The sequence below is a fragment of the Brachyistius frenatus genome, unplaced genomic scaffold (genome assembly GCF_029030835.1).
Source record: "Brachyistius frenatus isolate BFR_SWC_R1_liver_20210118 unplaced genomic scaffold, ASM2903083v1 Contig_17, whole genome shotgun sequence".
In the NCBI taxonomy this organism is placed as follows: domain Eukaryota; kingdom Metazoa; phylum Chordata; class Actinopteri; family Embiotocidae; genus Brachyistius; species Brachyistius frenatus.
In genome coordinates, this window is record NW_027210616.1 from 1,580,476 (window position 1) to 1,597,796 (window position 17,321).

Consider the following 17,321-nt stretch of genomic DNA (forward strand, 5'->3'; position numbering starts at 1 on the left):
AGATACAGGATGAGGGAGAGACGGGGGAAACAAAGCAAGATGTTTTGGAGGTGAATGTGTAACAGAGCAAAACTGAAAACGATGAAGACTTTTGGAGACAATTAAGCAACCCACTCAACTTAATTTACTCCCAGGCAACTGACCTTGATACTGCTGTAATGAAAACCCACCATTAGTGCCCAATGGAGTTTGCTTAAAAAGTGTCATTTTTTTTTCAGAAAGCATGTGCTTAAGAATACCAAATAATTATGACAAAACTAAAAGTTAAAGTAGTAGTAAATCGGAATGTATTATATACCAAGTTGTGCGTCTAATGTAAGACATACATATTTGCTTCATGGTGAGTTGAGTCCAAAATACAGGCTTGAAACGACCATCAGAGTTCAAGTAACTCCCATCTCTTCCTCTGTGGCGAAGTATAACTAAATGGAATCAGGGTTACTACAAATCACTGTGTCATTACTATTGCTAGAGGTATTTTGCACTGCTTGTGGTCGAACCATACCATTTTTGTGTTAATAAGTTGTACTTTTCTGGCCTCCATGGTCAATGCCATGTCAGGATGGATTAAGGGTGAATATTTCTTGGTGAAAAATGCTATCAAAAGAGTTCACTCAACCCACAGAAACGTTTCACTCAACTCTCTGTTTAGCTTTTTTCAGCAGGTTGTTTTGATTTTAATTTCCCAAATTTTCATCAAAATTGTTTTTGAACAGCGGCAGGCACCTCCAGACTACTCTCAAATGAAAATTTATAAATATCACTTTTAGATAATATGCTCTTTAGACTAGCGCAAGGTGATATTGTCCCAAGTCTCAAATTATAATCTGATGAATGTAGAAATGTTTATATTGATCCTACGAAGCACACCTAACACTGCACTTAACAAAAAAACATATTTTTGCATGATATATTATGTATATAGAATGTATAAGAAAACAGCATATGTTTTTATTTTTGTTTCTTTTCATATGAAGCATGTTCTTCACTACTTATTTAGGACTACACTCTAAGAACATAGTTAACCCTCTTGTATTCAGCTATGATTACATAATTGAGACAGTGTTTGACATATAAATACAGTTGTTGATGGCAAAGATGTTTGCATTCAAATTTTTCAGAGCAATCATACTTAACAGGTATGTTCTGAAGCAGAAAGCAAAAACATGTTAGATTACATTAGTCATGTTGCACAATATTTCTGTGAGGCAGAATTGCTCTGTGTGATTGCTTAGATACATATATATGTGTGTGTGTGTGTGTGTGTGTGTGTGTGTGTGTGTGTGTGTGTGTGTGTGTGTGTGTGTGTGTGTGTGTGTGTGTGTGTGTGTGTGTGGACATGCATGCACACCCTAAGGTTTACACCCTGGTAATGGCTGCTTGCAGCTGCTGCATATTAATTGATGTTCTTATACTTAATCTTTAAATATTTAAAAGCAGAGTTTTTGTGTTTGCTATATATATATATATATATATATATATATATATTTGTTTTGCAGTGGTAGATTTAAAGGCAGTTTGTCCTAGAGAGTCACCACGTAAAAATGTGATTGATCCATTTCCCTGCCCTGCATTTTGCAGGTCTCAGGCCAGTCAATAAGTCAAGTGAGGTTTTGGGTTTCTTGGATCTAGAAATGTCAAGTAAAGTGTGTCCCTCAGAGGTGTCGGGTGAAATAGCCTCGGCTATGTAATAAGGTGCAACTTTGAAGTTGTGAATGAGGTTAGAGACACGAGTCAACCTCTACAGGCTATTATGACCGCCACACCCCCAAAACACTGGGCATCTTTACTGTCTTCTACACTCACACAAGTCATGTCTTTCCCCAGCCTCCACAATCTCTGTGTCTCTAAATGCAGTCTGGTTTCAAGTACCTGATGGGACGTATTTTCATATAGGTGCAAAGCTGGTGCAATCGCAGATTGAAGTGGATTTGCTTTTTGGTATCGCACAAGGGGCTTTTTTTCACACTTGCCCTGAGTTGTGGTTCAACATATCACTGGCTGCGCCGAGATGGGTGAACGGTGTAACAAGGGGTGTGTCGGTAAAGATGCACTGGTGCATTGCAATTTTGGTGGCAGTCTTGAGGTGACATTACACTTGTGTGCAGCGCAGACGACAGAAGGCTGTTTTCGTGGCTTCCGTGGGTAAGAGTGTACGTGAACAGACCTGTCTAAAAAGTGTTTGGTGGATGTCCTATGCACTCACTTCCACTTACATAAACAATTAAAAGAAGATTTTTTTTTGTTTGTTTGGTTTTTTTTTTTTAATGCAACCTTCCGACCTTCAGTCAATCTAACAACGAATTCAGCTGACTTTTGTCTATTGAATTAAATGTGAATCAGGCAGTTGCGTACTACACGATGCAGAGGCCAGTCTCAGCTATAAAATATATGTCAATTCAGATAAATGCTTTGCAATAAGTTAAACATAAAGGGGAAACAATTCCTAAGCCTTTCCACCTACTCATCTGGTTTAGTAATCTAGCCCGCCATGCAAGGCCACAGAGTGTGAAACTGTTCCATTTACACACAAAAATATGGCAGCTTAGACCATTTCATTAATGATTGGAAAGTAAATTAGCCACACTCAAAACTCCTGATGCAATTATTTTATCAACATCACAACATCAGTGAACTTTTGATTATGTTGCTTTTCATCAGTAAGGTTGATACATGAATTGGTGGAAGTATGAATTGAGTATGCATAATTATTTTACACCTACATGCGCTCCCACTTGGAACTTAGACCTGGATTCACAAACATTTAGCAATTATTTTTTTATTGTCATTATTTTGAAATTGTCTGTTTTGACTTTTCCAGTTGAAGTTGGGAGATTGTGTATGCATTTTGATCAGACATTTAGGCACTTGGCAGTCATTATTTTTTTTTTATTTTTATTTTTTTTATGAAATAGTTGTTCTTGCAGCATGTGTGGCTTTTACTACTTTGCATCTGTTGATTTAGCTTGATGAGTACAGAGCTGAGATTTTACTCAAAAATATCCTCCAGTTTAGCCATTTAGTTCACACAACAGCTCACTCATTTGAAAAAAAATCCAGCCATTGGTACAAACACGCAAGAGACAACACACACCTGGCTCCTCAGTCTATGGCTACTCATCTCACACTAGTTTCCTCGGTCTACCGTTTCTAAAAAAAAATGATGCAACACAACCATCCAGTTGTATACTCCTACCTCATAATTTTATGTTGTTTGCTTGACACTAGAAATATATCATAACAATATCACAGAAAAATATAGTATGTCTTGGCAAACAGAAATGACCATCTTCAGGTAAGTGCATGACAACCATTCAGGTGGTTGGTTGTCGGGAAGGAGGAGGTAAACTATTGTGCCCCTGTGAATTGAGTTTTTTTTTGTATTATTTATTTTTTTCTTGCCTGCAGTAGGCAGAGACTCACATATAGCACGAGCCCATCACCCTGACTGATTTCCTCAGCACTTCCCGGGGAATTGTCATCACCCGAGGTCAATGTCTAAACTTTCCCATGCATCAAAATATATTGTAATTGACTCCATTTGTAATTCCTCCAGAGATCTGGCACCGGGCTACAGCTTTGATGGCTGCCAAAAGCAATAAAGTCTCACAGACCTGACCCCCATTGTAAACAAGCCCACTTTCTAGAGTGTGAGGTACAGTAAAGTCTGCATGGGTTTTCTTTTTGGTTGTTTGGCCATATTTTTGCTCTTTGGCTCCAGCTCATACTTTCATTGAGATGCTGTAATTTAAAAATTATGTAGTTCTCATGACATTTTTTATTCTTCTCAGGTTAATGCTTTAGTGCTCCCCTCTTTTCCATTATAGATCCTGTCGTTTTAGATTATTGGATGACCTGATGTTGCAAAAAATAGGCTTTTTTCTAACATATTTTTATAGATACATTATGAATATGCTTTAATGCAGTGTACTGCAACTGTAATAATTAATATTCTAGTAATAAATATAGTAGCATTTCTTATGTGCTATAAGTAAAACATGTATATTAATGTTTAAAATCATATGACAGTTGTATCTCAAATTGTCTATCAGTGTGGTGTTTAGTTGTACACATTATATTAATATTTTTCACTTGAAGTTTTCACATATCAGAAAATATTCTCTCCGTAATATTAATTGTATTGATGTATAGATAAGACTGTGGTTTGTGATCGTTGCTGCAGTAGGGATTTGCAGATTAACCATTACACATTTTAACCTTATGGTTGTCCTTCAGGGGGTCATCAGTTCTAACCAGACAAACAAACAAATCCTTCATTATGGTAACAGTTATGTCACATGAAGGGTTTAAGGAAAATGCAAATTAAAACAGGAAATAGAGCAAAAGCAAAAAGGATTAACCCTTTTATGTGCATGCAATTACTGCAATATTGATGGGAAATTACAACTGTGATTGTTTGTGCATAGTGTGGGTTTTTGTCCTCTAAGTAAAATGAATTGCATTGTCTACCAATGAGGTTCTGTTTTCTAGTATGATGTAATAGATTTATTTTATCAACAACTGTGTAATTATGGTGGATTCAACATTAACTTGGGCTTTTAAATATTTACAAATTGATAAATAAGTTAAACTAGTAACAGAAACAAACCTTTTTTCTTAACAGAGCACAAAAAAAGGAAATCAAAGGTAAAATTTGCTTGTGGCCTGATAACTAGAAACTGTACCATAATGTTTACAGTTAATACTGTGCCACGAGGTTTCCTCATAAACAACTCCTTTGTTTATGTCCGTTAAATGTCCTCGTTTGCCTCTTCCTCCTGCCCGCTGTTTTTTTTTTTTTTTTTTTTAACATCACCTGATCCAAGGTAATCACAATATGACTGCTTTGTCACAGCAACAATATCACTTTCACTGTTGCGACTTGAGCTGCTTTGATTCCTCCTGAAAGGGGAACACATAGAGTTGTGTTTATCCTCTTGTCTCTTTCCTCTGCTGTACTGTAGTCTGCCTCCAACTTCATCTCTTCGTTTTCAGGTGTCACCGACAGCTAAAAAAAAAAAGATAGAGCGTGACTTTTTTAAGGAAAAAAATATTGTTTTAAAATGTGTGGGATATTTAATATTACTTTAATTTGTACAAAAAAAATGCTAATGAAGACATAAGATCCATCATTGTCTTGGTATTATTGTGGTAATCAATAACCAATTTTACCCTGATGTGATGAACATGCCCTTCAGCTGACATTATGCGTATCTGGTCAGGTGTAGAGTTCCCTGAAAGTCGTCCTCACTTTACATCTTGTGCTGTACATGCAAAGAGGTTGGGAAAGGAGGCATGAGGTGGAAATAATGAGGGGAGCAATACTTCTCATAGGGTTCTTCAAGGTTTTAACATCCAGGATCTCAAGAGCTTGGACGACCTTTTACACTGTAAATGCTGACCTTATTATGGTCACACCCCTCTCAGCCAAACATATTTAATTTATCTGTAAATAAATAATATATATTGGAAAAAAACAATCAATGGATATATTCAACTGATGCTGATAAAAATGATCTGCCTATAAGGTTGTGTTGTTCCTTTATTGGGTCAGTGACAACACTTAAGATATAAAAGATTGTTGACAATAAATCATGTAGTCTCTGTCCCAGTAAAGCAAACTGAAATAAATGTAGGTATTTCATCCATTTCCCAGTGATTAATCTTTGTCCCAATGACAGAAGCAGTTGACCTTGTCCTGAGTTACCCACATTCCTGAAACATTAATGCCCCGTTTTAAAGCTTATGTGGATGTCAAACTGTTAAATGGTACACTAAACAATGTTCAGTATCTGAACGTCCTACTAATTATGTTTTACAAACTGTACACATTTTAATAAAATGACATCATTTTGAAACATGATTTCTAAAATAGTTTATACATTGTAGGCATATTTCTACTATCTGTTTATTCATCTCTTCTGTGTTTTGTCTGTCTGGCTTCCATTGTCACTCACAAACCTACACTTACTTTGTTCTAAGGTGACAAATGCATTTATGAATGACCTTCTCTTTTGGTTTTATGGTGCATTTGTGTTTGTTTTCACAAGTGGGTAGATTATTTAAGACTTGATCTTTTATGCTATGTTGGCAGCAACGTTCAAAATGAATCTCAATTCCATTTGTAACCTTTGGTGGCATTGCAAGAGCACTGGCTGAAAGATTGGTGTTATTTGTCTATAAATCAGAATGAAAATTGCCCCCTTTTACAAATTACTGAATAGTGAGTTGACATATTCGCATTATAGCGCTTGATTTGGTATTGTGAGCTACACAGTATTTTTTGTTTTGTTTTATCCCCTGGCAGTTTATTTGAAGGAAACAGACATGACATATTAATGATTTATGTTCCGTCTGTCTTCTGTTCTTGGGAATGAGTGGTGCTGTCAATGACCAGTATTACTGAGCTCATATCAATAAATTATGTTAACCACACTTTTTTTTTTTTTTTATTTCCATAAGTTAGTCCTGTCTTTCAGATGGCTTTTGTGTTTCCTGAACTCTCTCTTGTCCCCCATACGTCACTCCACCCCTGCAGTTATTTATCTTGTTTGATAATAAAGATACTAGCAGGTCTTCCTTACAGCCATTTCTGGAATATGCAACCCCCTCTGTTTCTCTGCTGATCCACTTAGAATGCGTTTTTAGTAGATGCCGTGTGTTGCTTTGTTTTGTCGCCTGAAAATAGCAGCGTTGTTTTTGTGGTAATTTTACTAATGATATCCCTCAAAAAATTGGAGCTGGATTCTGTAGACACTAGAATATCAGAGCAAAGAAGGGTAGTAGTATTAGTATATATGCATATACTAAAAACATATTTTGTTCAGTGTGAAAACTGAAACAACAAATATGCTTCAGCTGCTGTGTTTACTGTATGTGTGTCTGTTTCTCTGAACAATATTCGGTAGTCCCATGGCATCACTCTGATCCTGTCAACAGCAATCCCTGAAACACCATTGCAGTTTGCTTGAGCCACTATTTCGTGGGCACTGTGGTTACTATAATCAGTGTTTAAGCCAAATGATTACCCAATACTATCACTCAAACCTCAAGCAACTTTCATAAACCACAATAAATGACAGAGACCTTCCCATGGCTCGATGGGACTGTATTTGTTTCTTCGCTTGCATCACCGTCCACCTTCCTCACTGTTCACTTTCCTTTTTCACCATTAGTGAGGCTGAGATCACAGTGACAAGAGCATGTGGATCTCAGTGGCGCTATCAGTGGAGAAACAGGCTATGTGATAGTTTGGTTTTCTCACTGTCATTCCCAGGAGGCAGTTCGGTGAGAATTGAGGAGGCGGGATGGTGGATCTCCCAGTCTGTTTACCCAGCGAGTAGTCTGAAAAGTCTAATAATGACAGTGACCTCACCCCTCACTCTTATTGTATTGCCTCGAGGCTCATCACAACAGGCAGTTTGTGTGCATCTGTGAGGGTGTGTGCGCACGTGTGTTCTAGTGGGAATGCACATAAATACCTTTGTATTTGTGTTGGATGTTTCAGTGTACGGGGAGTGCATGTGATCCACAATATCTCCGCCCAATCTTATTGTCTGAAAATGAGACAAAGAGCAAACCGAGGCTGTGGAACTAATGTAAAGCAAGACAAGGTTAACCCTCATGTCACTGAGGCCACATTTGATGACAGCTTGTCTATTACCCCGCTTCTCACATGTACCACTTCAGTTACTGTGAAGTGGATGGACTAACCTTGCACATGTCGATGCGGTGGACGTTAAATAATACATTTTGTCCAGGGCTCTCCTTATTGGTGCCTTTTTTTGGTATTTAATCCGTGTTTGAAACAAATCCTAATGACTAGCTGCAAAGTAAAATGGCTTATTAATTGTTGTGAGTGCATGATACAAATTCCTGTCCTGTTAAAAGTCAGACATTCATTATCTGTTCAGTTAGTCTAATTCAATCGACACCAGTGATTTCAAGTAAAGCACAGTCAACCATAACTACTAGATGTCGGTGGACTACATCACTCATTCAGCAAAGCATGTTTATTGCTTTGTTTGTCTGTTCACGTCTGTCAGGTCGGTTGTTGTCTGATTGCCTCGATCCGTCTGTTTGTCTTAAACCAACCAAGGTTGGACTTGGATGAAATTTGCTCCTGCACGTTAACACCCTCAAGAGGAAGAATCTTAGAGGTTTATCGTGACCCCGTGACCTTTACCGCTGTATAAGTCCAACCAGTGAGTTTCAAATGAATGTTGTTCCTGACTCACACGGCCTCAAAGGGGAAGCTAAACCTACTTATTTTGATGACCTCATGACCTTTCACCTTGCTTTTCGTTTATGTTCGTCATACCGACCACCTAATTGAGTTCGAAATGCTGCCTGTTCAAATACATTTGTGGTTTGGAGTCAGTGTGCAGGCATCAGTCATTTAATCTTTCACCTAGCTTTACCGTTAGCCCAAATTACTCCTTTTCTCAGTACACAACGATGTTGGCTTTGAAAATACAGAATTAAGAAAGACGTGGCCTGAGTGCTTTCTTGTTTTTGTTCTCTTTCTGTCTTTTATCTATTTGTGCCTCAAAGCCCAAAGGCTTCAGCTATACAAAATCAAGTGGGCTTCATACTAAAATCAGCCAACATTTCAGAGAATGAATGAAGCCTTTGAAAATATAGAAAATGTATATCTATAATTCAAATGTTAATGACATGAAAATGTATCTTTAAAGAAATCAAGGTACATGTTTTGGCTGCTAACTTTTTGCATAGCTTATTTTAATGTTTTTTTTAATCTTTTCTGAGAGGGAAACTTTGAAGCGTTATGTACATTTATGTGTGTATGAAGGAGATTGCGTGTGTGTGTGTGTGTGTGTGTGTGTGTGTGTGTGTGTGTGTGTGTGTGTGTGTGTGTGTGTGTGTGTGTGTGTGTGTGTGTGTGTGTTTGTGTGTCAATAAGACTAAACCCTGAACATGGTACTTCATCCATGCTCCTGTCCCGTCCGATCCCTTAAGACCCTGCTTGCTGTTTGAAGTCTCTACTTGAAAGGCCTGATCTGAATACTGTGGATTCCACAGCAACTCTGCTAACAGTGATTACAGACTGATTAATGAGCCACAGCAGACACACACATACTGTATACACACATTCAATCATGCTTGCCTTCTAGGCCAGACACAAATGGATTTTGCAGAAGTCAGTACGTCCCAACATGCAAGGTCTCACTCGTTCATCGCTGTTTTTTTTTTTATTTTTACGTTTTTAGGGATCTGTGTTTGTTTGTTTATTAATGGATAATTACTTGTTTGTAATCTCAGATGGAGTCTGTTTATACTTAATCAATGTATAATGTGTATTTTTTTTGTTGTCCTTTTTCAACAGTGTCTGCTGAGATCTTAAAGAGCAGTTTGACCAACATGGAACGTCATATTCAGAGGCTCGAGAACGGGATTGAAAACTTCCCCAAAAAAGAAGACCAACAAGATAAGTTTGTGGAAAAGATGTCTATATCCTTTTTATTGTGGCCATTTCAGCACCACGCACAGGTTAATGCTTCCATTTTTACTCTTCAACGACATATGCATCGAAGCACATTAGGACATTCTTTGTCCTACTTTGTCGACAGCAGTGGCAAAGGTTTGTGCTGTTTGTGTTCTGCCTGGCAGTGGAAAGCAGTTTAAGTCACTTGGTGTGATAGGTGGCACCCTGGGGAACTTAGGGAATGGATCTGGCTGCCTTGCTGTGAGATGTTGATCAGATCTCCCTCTTCACTCCTCCCTGGGTCCCAAGAGTGAAATCATGCCCATGGCTATTTTTACTGCACTCTGCCACTGCTGCCTGTCCCCTGGGGGACTCTAATAGGGGCTCTAGCCCCTCACACCAACTTATCACCCATTTCTGATTTCATCTCCTGCCCGGCCACAAGCCTCTCCACACAACTATACGTGCACTATCTTTTCTCATGACACCTCTCCTGTTTTGATAACAGAGTGTTTCACTTAAACCCAAGCATCTCTGCTCCCAAATTGAATTAGCCGTGTCTGTGCACTTTCTTGAATGCCCGTCCTGAGAGGAAGGGTCCTCACTGGATAGGTTTGATCAATGGTGAAAATCAAGGCTGTTGTCAATACCCTTAGGCGAGGGTGCCTTACATGGGGGAAAAAAAATATAACAACAACAATGAAGAACTCAGCATGATCTCCTTTGTTTGTCTCACATTATTAAGAAAGGAATACTCCAGAGTAGTTTAAAGTGAGTAGGTGTCTCCATATGCTAGGTGTTCACACAAAAGGCAGCATTTAACCTGATATTTGCTTCCTTTTATCTCAGATTTATTATGGCTGAGTTTGCACATCGGGTGTTAGAGGAGTAATAGCCTCCTAACACATTAACAATCTGCTCCCAGTCAAAGAAGGGCATATAAATTTGTATAATTAAAAAAAACTGTAGCAAAGACCTCCCTGGTGGCAGCTCGGAAGCAGAGCAGGCAGGCAAGAAAACTGCTCTGCCCCCCAATGTCAGTATTGATTCCCAGGCTCCTTCGAGAACTAGATGCTTGAGTGAGAGGAAATGGAGAAGTGTAGATATACTGCAGTATGGCTCTCGCTCGCTGTCTGGAGTTCCTCCCCAGAGAGTGGCAGAGAGAAGCCGGCTGGCCATGACCTGAAACACCCCACTTCCTTCTGTCTCCCCATCTCACCTGATCAGGTTTTAGTGCCAGGAAGGAGGCTTAGTAGGATTTGATAAGATCTATTCTGGCTTTTGCCTTATTTAAAGTAGGCACCAGCAGGGAAGCACCGTCTAGTATGTGTCGTTCATTATCCTTGTGTGTTGTTGTGCTCCATTTTTCATAATGGTTAATGGTACAGTAGTTTCCTTCCCCTTTTTGTATACATATTTTTTGAGATGCTGACATATTGAAGCACAAGGATGTGTCAAATAGTGCTTGTTTATTCTCTTAGTAAGCTCCCTGGAGTGTTTGATCTGTATTTCATCTCCAGTGTATAATACAATGGTGGAATTAACAATAATGTAATTGTAACAGCAAGGTGTCAGGACAATTGTACTACCCTACTTCTATGTGGTCGTAGGTTGTGTATTTGGTGCTGGTTTTTTTATGCCATGTTGTAGAAAAATTGTCGTTTCTCGCTGCGTTCATTTGCTTTGATGTTCATTGTACAGTTCATAAAACTAGTAGTATACAATCACATTTGCTCAATGAATGCAGAGCATTAGGGTGGTTTGAGTTTGTTTGTTCCATTAGGAGGTTTGTGTATGTGTGTCTTCATTTAGCCCAGAGATTTGTCACCCGGGACAATTTGTTTTTAACCCCTTTAAACCTTCTAAGATATCAGATGTTGGGCTTCTTTTTTCTTTCTTTTTTTTTGACAGCGAGTATGGTGATGGAATGAAAACACATACACGTGGAGCAAACAGAGAGATTAAGGGATAGAATGTGGAGACTGCTTGATTTGCTGAGGTTTTTAGTACCAGTGTTTGCAATGAGCTTAGGTAGCACTCTAATCTGTGTTGCACAGCTAAGTGTTGGAACAATGACAGTGTGAAATACACTGCTGTATATTTTGGGTTGACATTTCCTTTGGTACACATAAGATAGCAGAGTCAAGGCAAACATAGCTTTTTAAACTTTATCCTGGGATTAAAAAAAGGATGTTGGTTCATTGAAGCATGACAGATGGAAGAACAACAACAGCTAAAAGTCATGCATTTGATGCTTGAGCAACCCTGAAAAAGTTAAGTGAAGCTCTGTTGTCTTGACTGTTGGGCACTGTGATGAATGAGTCAGTGTGTGTGTGTGTGTGTGTGTGTGTGTGTGTGTGTGTGTGTGTGTGTGTGTGTGTGTGTGTGTGTGTGTGTGTGTGTGTGTGTGTGTGTGTGTGTGTGTGTGTGTGTGTGTGTGTGTGTGTTAGCAAGAGAAGCAGAGGGGGGTAATTTACAGTGCATGTGTAGGTGCCTCTGTTTCAGTTTGACTCCTGTCAGTTTTTGCTGAGATTAATTTCAGCAGGCCTTGGTCACTGCAAGGTATTTTAAATGCAATATGTGCCCCAAAGCAGCATAGTTTTAATTAAGCCTTCAACAATAAATTATGTTTTGTTTTTTTGTTCACATTTATTTTCACCACGCATGATTAGTGTTCCTAATTTGTTATCGGCTTCAGAAATTTTAGATACATTTCGGATACAAACAGTTGAGAATTTTCCATTTCAATCAGTCATTGATTGTTTCAATTTTAGAGGTAATTATTCCATTTAACAATGTGGCAAAGAAAGAAAGAAAGAAAGAAAGAAAGAAAGAAAGAAAGAAAGAAAGAAAGAAAGAAAGAAAGAAAGAAAGAAAGAAAGAAAGAAAGAAAGAAAGAAAGAAAACGAAAGAAGAGGAAAGAAGAGCTTAGTGGAATCACTTCATTTGGCTTTATTGATACATTTTTCTCTTTCCATTACTGTAATGTATGCAAATGACTGAATGGGGTGTTTGTTCAGCAGTTTAGTGATCTCTATCTGTCAGAAGTAATGGGGGCCCACAAAGGCTGTAGAGTTGAGGAACAAGCCCCCAGAGAGCTCTATTTCACCAGAGAGGCTATTGCTATCACGTACACACATGCACACAGACACGCACTTACAGGCACACACGAGCATTTGCTGCTGGATATGATATAATAGACTAGAGTGGGACTCTGCATACTTGAATATTGATGTAGTGAGATGGCCTGATCGGGATGATGAGAGTCCTGACTGAACCTTGATGAATGCCTGGACATGTGCAATACATCTCCCTGTGCTGTGCTCAATGACTTAACCCACCCGACTGATATTTAGCTTAACCTTTTATTTCCCAGAATGCCACAAAGCACGTCATTTTCTTCCTTTGTCACACGCCGAGTGACGAGGTGCTGCCAGCAGGGGGCAGTGTCATTACGACATGTCAGACTGGACATATAGATGTTGTGAGTCTTAATTTTTCTATTAGAAAAATTGAATGTTGGTAAACAAAAACAAAAAAAAGAGATATAAAACTAATAATGGAATATTAAGGCTTTAAGGTTAGCTAACCGAGCTGCACCCTCATGTTGTCATGGTAACAGTTAGTGACACCCACTTAGAGTTTGCATTGACAAAAAAGAGAAAAACATTGTGATTTCTTGATGCTCGTAGTGTTGTATCTGAAAGGTTTTTGTCTGCTTTCTTGTTGAAAGTTTTCTTTTTGTTTAAAAAAAAAATTACACTGCTCACCATGTTATTTTCATCTTTTCAAACATAGTTGATGTTCCTGTCTACTACTGCTGCTATTTTATTCCAAATAGGTTTCTGTATGTGAGCCTGTTTTTGTGTTTGGAGTATTGTCCCACAGTCATTGAGTGTCCCCACAATGTCCTTGTGCTGTTGAAATATTTCACAAGGCTGAGTGAATGGAGCTGAATGGCTTGAAGTTATCGCTCATGGCCGTGTGTTTAGTTTGATAATAGTTATGCAAGCAAGGACTGGAAAGCATTTTTAAACATATGAGTTTAGATATTTTTGTGGACTAACAGTCTGTCTTTTTGGGCTTAATTACACTGAAATAATACAGATTTTTTTATTTTTTTTATATGGACACCTCCCATGACAATTTACTGCCAAGAACCAGCTGTTTGAGCAGCAATATCAACAGTAGTTCTTGACACTTTTTGGTGAATAAGAACCCTAAAGTCCTGGGATTTGAGCCCACACAGCTTACAGTGTCAGTTTCTCCTCCCACACAGGGTCAGTCAGACAGTTTTTTTTTCCCCAGCCCTAGGCATGGCCTGTAATACCACCTTTGTGGCTTAAACATCGACAGATTCATTTATACAGGCACCACCTTTTTGTTGTTCTCAGTGTTCAGCCTGATTTAGTTCACACTTCATAAGAGGGTTGACTACAATGTGTTAATGGATGGCCGTTGTCAAACAGCAACAGTCTGATAATCTGTTGGCTTCAGGCTAGGTTTGTGTACAGGTGCAGTATTCTCTTGTATTGGCACCGGGCTCTTAAGATCAAATAAATGGCTGTTAGTGTAACAATTGTTCTATTTAGCGGGCTGCTGAGTTTAAACTGCAGAAACATCCTCCTTGTTTTTTTGTTTTTTTCTGGATATGCACAGTGCTGTTTGGGGAAGTTATCCCAGTTTAGCATACCTTTATGTGTTTGAAATAGAAGGCCGATTATGTACAGAATCAACATGTTTATTTCTGTATGTTTGTGTATTATAAAACTGGGTTAAAACATGCTGGTGGCACTTTGAGTAGCTCCTTATAATTTTTAAACCAAAAATATTTAAAACCCCCATCCCCCATGTCACACATAAGCTCTCTCTCTCTCTCTCTCTTAATCACCACCTTCCTTCAAGTGCCCTACCCCAACACCAGCCCCAACCCAAGTGTTTTCCTCCGCTAATGAAATTCACTGTAAACTGTGTGGCCAATTAACTAAAGCACAGATAAACCATGAAGCCTTTTAATTATCCAAAATTCAGTGGAAACAAGTGTAAATAAGTGGAGGTGCTTAAAACAGACTTACTGTGTGGCTGAGCTCTGCCTCTGTGTCGCTCACCTCAGTGTGGCTGTCTGGGCTCAGATAGAGAAAAACTCTCAGATAAAGCAACAGAAAATTGCAACCAGAACAAATATTTATCCTCCATGTTGAATTATGCATGTTAGAGGAGATATTACAATTCTAATTAACACATTTTGAAATGTGTCTACTATAAAAAAATATATTTTCTAAAGTTAAAGTTGTAATTCATAAGGCTCCAGCATTCTTCTTTCTGAATCCGCAATAATCAATGTTTACGGTCTCATGCAAACCACGTTCCCATCCACGCTGAAGTTGTCATTGCTCTCCAGCACCGTAGTAGGTGCTGTTAGCTTATCTATAGCAAGAACACAGCAATGCTGCTGTAGGAGAAAACAGGAAAAGCCATGTGACATTTTGATCTTTGTCAAAAGTTAACAGTGGACTGTTGGCATTGCATACCTCGTGCATGTTCTTGGTTGTACTTGCTTTTATCCTCTGGTCTTTATTATTACGTTAGTTGTTTAATTATCATGCAGAAATGCAGAGGGTATGTCAGGGTTTCTACATATCACTGAGCCAATCTCTGTCAAGGAGATGCCCATGGTTAATGTGGCTGCAGGGCTTTATGTTTCTAATTTCAAAGTGTGTGGCAACCCACTGTAAAGTCACCTAGTGATGTTTTTAAGCCTTGAGTCTGGCATTTCTGCTGTTGCCATCTTAGTTTGTTGGAGCCAGAAGTGACAATATTTAGAGAAGCTGGGTAGGAACAAGTGGTGGATCAGAGAACATAAGGACACTATGCAAGGACACCTGTATGGGCAACCTGTCTGCACCCCAGACATATCGATCAAACCAGCCCCCAAACAAACCTCTATTTAGGTCTAATGGTTCATTTATCAAGTGGTTATTGACCACCAGAACACTGATCAGGAGGATTAAATTTAGCCACTGACACGACGATGACTTGTAGAAAATAATAATTGAGTTTGTATTTCAAGAGAGAAGTTGACCCTTTTTTAATGGGAGTCCATTAGAGCGAGCAAGCCAATAGTAGCCCTCAATAGTATTAAACTTTAAGGCATTTGGCATCACTTTTCAGACCTGTATACTAGGTCTGTAAAACATCAGCATTATCCACTGTAGTATATAACACGGTTATTATTTATTCCGTGTGTTCAATCAGGGTTAGGAAAGTAGTAGTAAAGGTTAGAGTAAGTCTCCAGAAAATGAATGCTTCTCAATGTCATATTCTCTGAAGTGAGGTACACATGACTGTGTGTGGGACATACGCAATGTTTCAACTTGATTTTATATGGTTTTATCTTAAGGAATGAGTTTTAGTACAGAAACTCCCTCATCATTTCAGCTCGACAATTCACTATAGAATACGAGCATAAAAGGTGAAATAAATGTGTATTGTTGTGTATAAATTTATATGACTTTTTAACCTTGTGACACTTATAGACTATACAAAATAAGACAAATATATTGGATTGCAGTTTCAGCTCTTAAAGCCACTGCTGCTGAAATATTCAAACTCAAATTTTAAAAACATACATGTTGAATTAATACGCAGCTCTGCCTTTCAGGGAAAAAAATGTAACCTCATGAAACACACATAACTCCTTGTACATATGTACCTCTGATGAAGCAAAAAAGTACCAGGCGATAGCTTTCACTGTTTGGTGTCAACAGAAAATATGGTATCTGTTTCCATCGCTCTCTCCGCCATCTGCCGTGTTCACTACGAGGCAGACCATTTCCGTGCCCTCTGGTTATATGAGAGAATTTCCTAAAACTTTGGCAATCAGTATCTTGTTAGGCTCTGACATTTGGCCTGATGTGGCAGCTCCATTAACCAGTAGAGTAAGCTTGCTGACAGACTGCCTGGACTGAAGCCTCCAGAGGCAGAGGGGAGCGGGGAGGGTGGCAGGGGTGGCAGCGAGGTACAGGAGGTACAGCCATGATGTACTCTCGATATACCCATTTGCCTCCGAGTGAACAACTGTCATATTCCACTGATAAAGGCTCCATGCCCCGCCAGTCCTTTAGGGAGTCCTTTGGGATCTTCTGTGTCCTGTTGGGACTCGAGCCTGTTGCCATGCAATCTAAAATACTTCCTTACACACGTACTGTAAACATTCTTATACATGTCTCTGTCAGGGTGATATACACAGTTCGGGGTACTAATAAACTAAAAGACAAAGCAGAGGTGAAAAGTCGCAATGGTGTGAAGTGTTCTGATTAGAAAATTACTGGTTTACTTAATCTGTTTTATCTTCATGTTTCCTTGTGTTGCTCAGCTGATGTACAGCTTTGCCACCACTGACCCCGGTCTCGGCTGATTATTTCTGCTCTAGTGAAAGTCGGGCTAAGGACCCAGTGGCAGAGGCTCCAATCTGCACCTCATTACTTCCCCAAAAGGCCTGGGCTTAGTGCAGGGTAATAGACAGAAGCCCAGCCGCCCTCATTTGTCATGGGCTCCTGGGTTTGATGCAAAGCCCCCCTTGAGCACTTGTTGCTGAGCTCTAATCCTGCAGTAGACACCAGCCACGCTCCTGTGCTTAGCCATCCCCACTTTCTACCGTCATGGCTCATGATTTCACTTTCATTTGATGTTTTAATGAAATCCCTGAGACTCAGGTGAATGGCAGGCCCATTGTTGGCAAATTATTCTATCAAATGCAAGTGGAAGGGAAACGTGACTGGAGTTATTTGTCTACTCAGTATGAGCCACTGAGGGTTTGCAGAGGTTTTCAGCATGTAAATCTGCAGTAGAAGATGGTCGCAGTTAAATGACACAA

The 17,321-nt window shown here is 39.1% G+C and overlaps 1 protein-coding gene across 4 annotated transcripts in view; it reads left to right on the plus strand.

The window, feature by feature from the left end:
* The window catches only part of diaph2 (diaphanous-related formin 2), a 371,302-nt gene that overhangs the window by 254,246 nt on the left and 99,735 nt on the right, over window positions 1–17,321 (plus strand). For 3 of the 4 annotated variants that reach the window (XM_069694228.1, XM_069694230.1, XM_069694229.1), the window contains one exon: window positions 9,347–12,361. In XM_069694228.1, the coding sequence (XP_069550329.1) occupies window positions 9,347–9,645 (299 nt within the window). In that variant the 3' untranslated portion in view covers window positions 9,646–12,361. Of the gene's footprint in view, window positions 1–9,346; window positions 12,362–17,321 lie in introns of those variants that run through there. The other variant, XM_069694231.1, reaches the window with a different exon arrangement.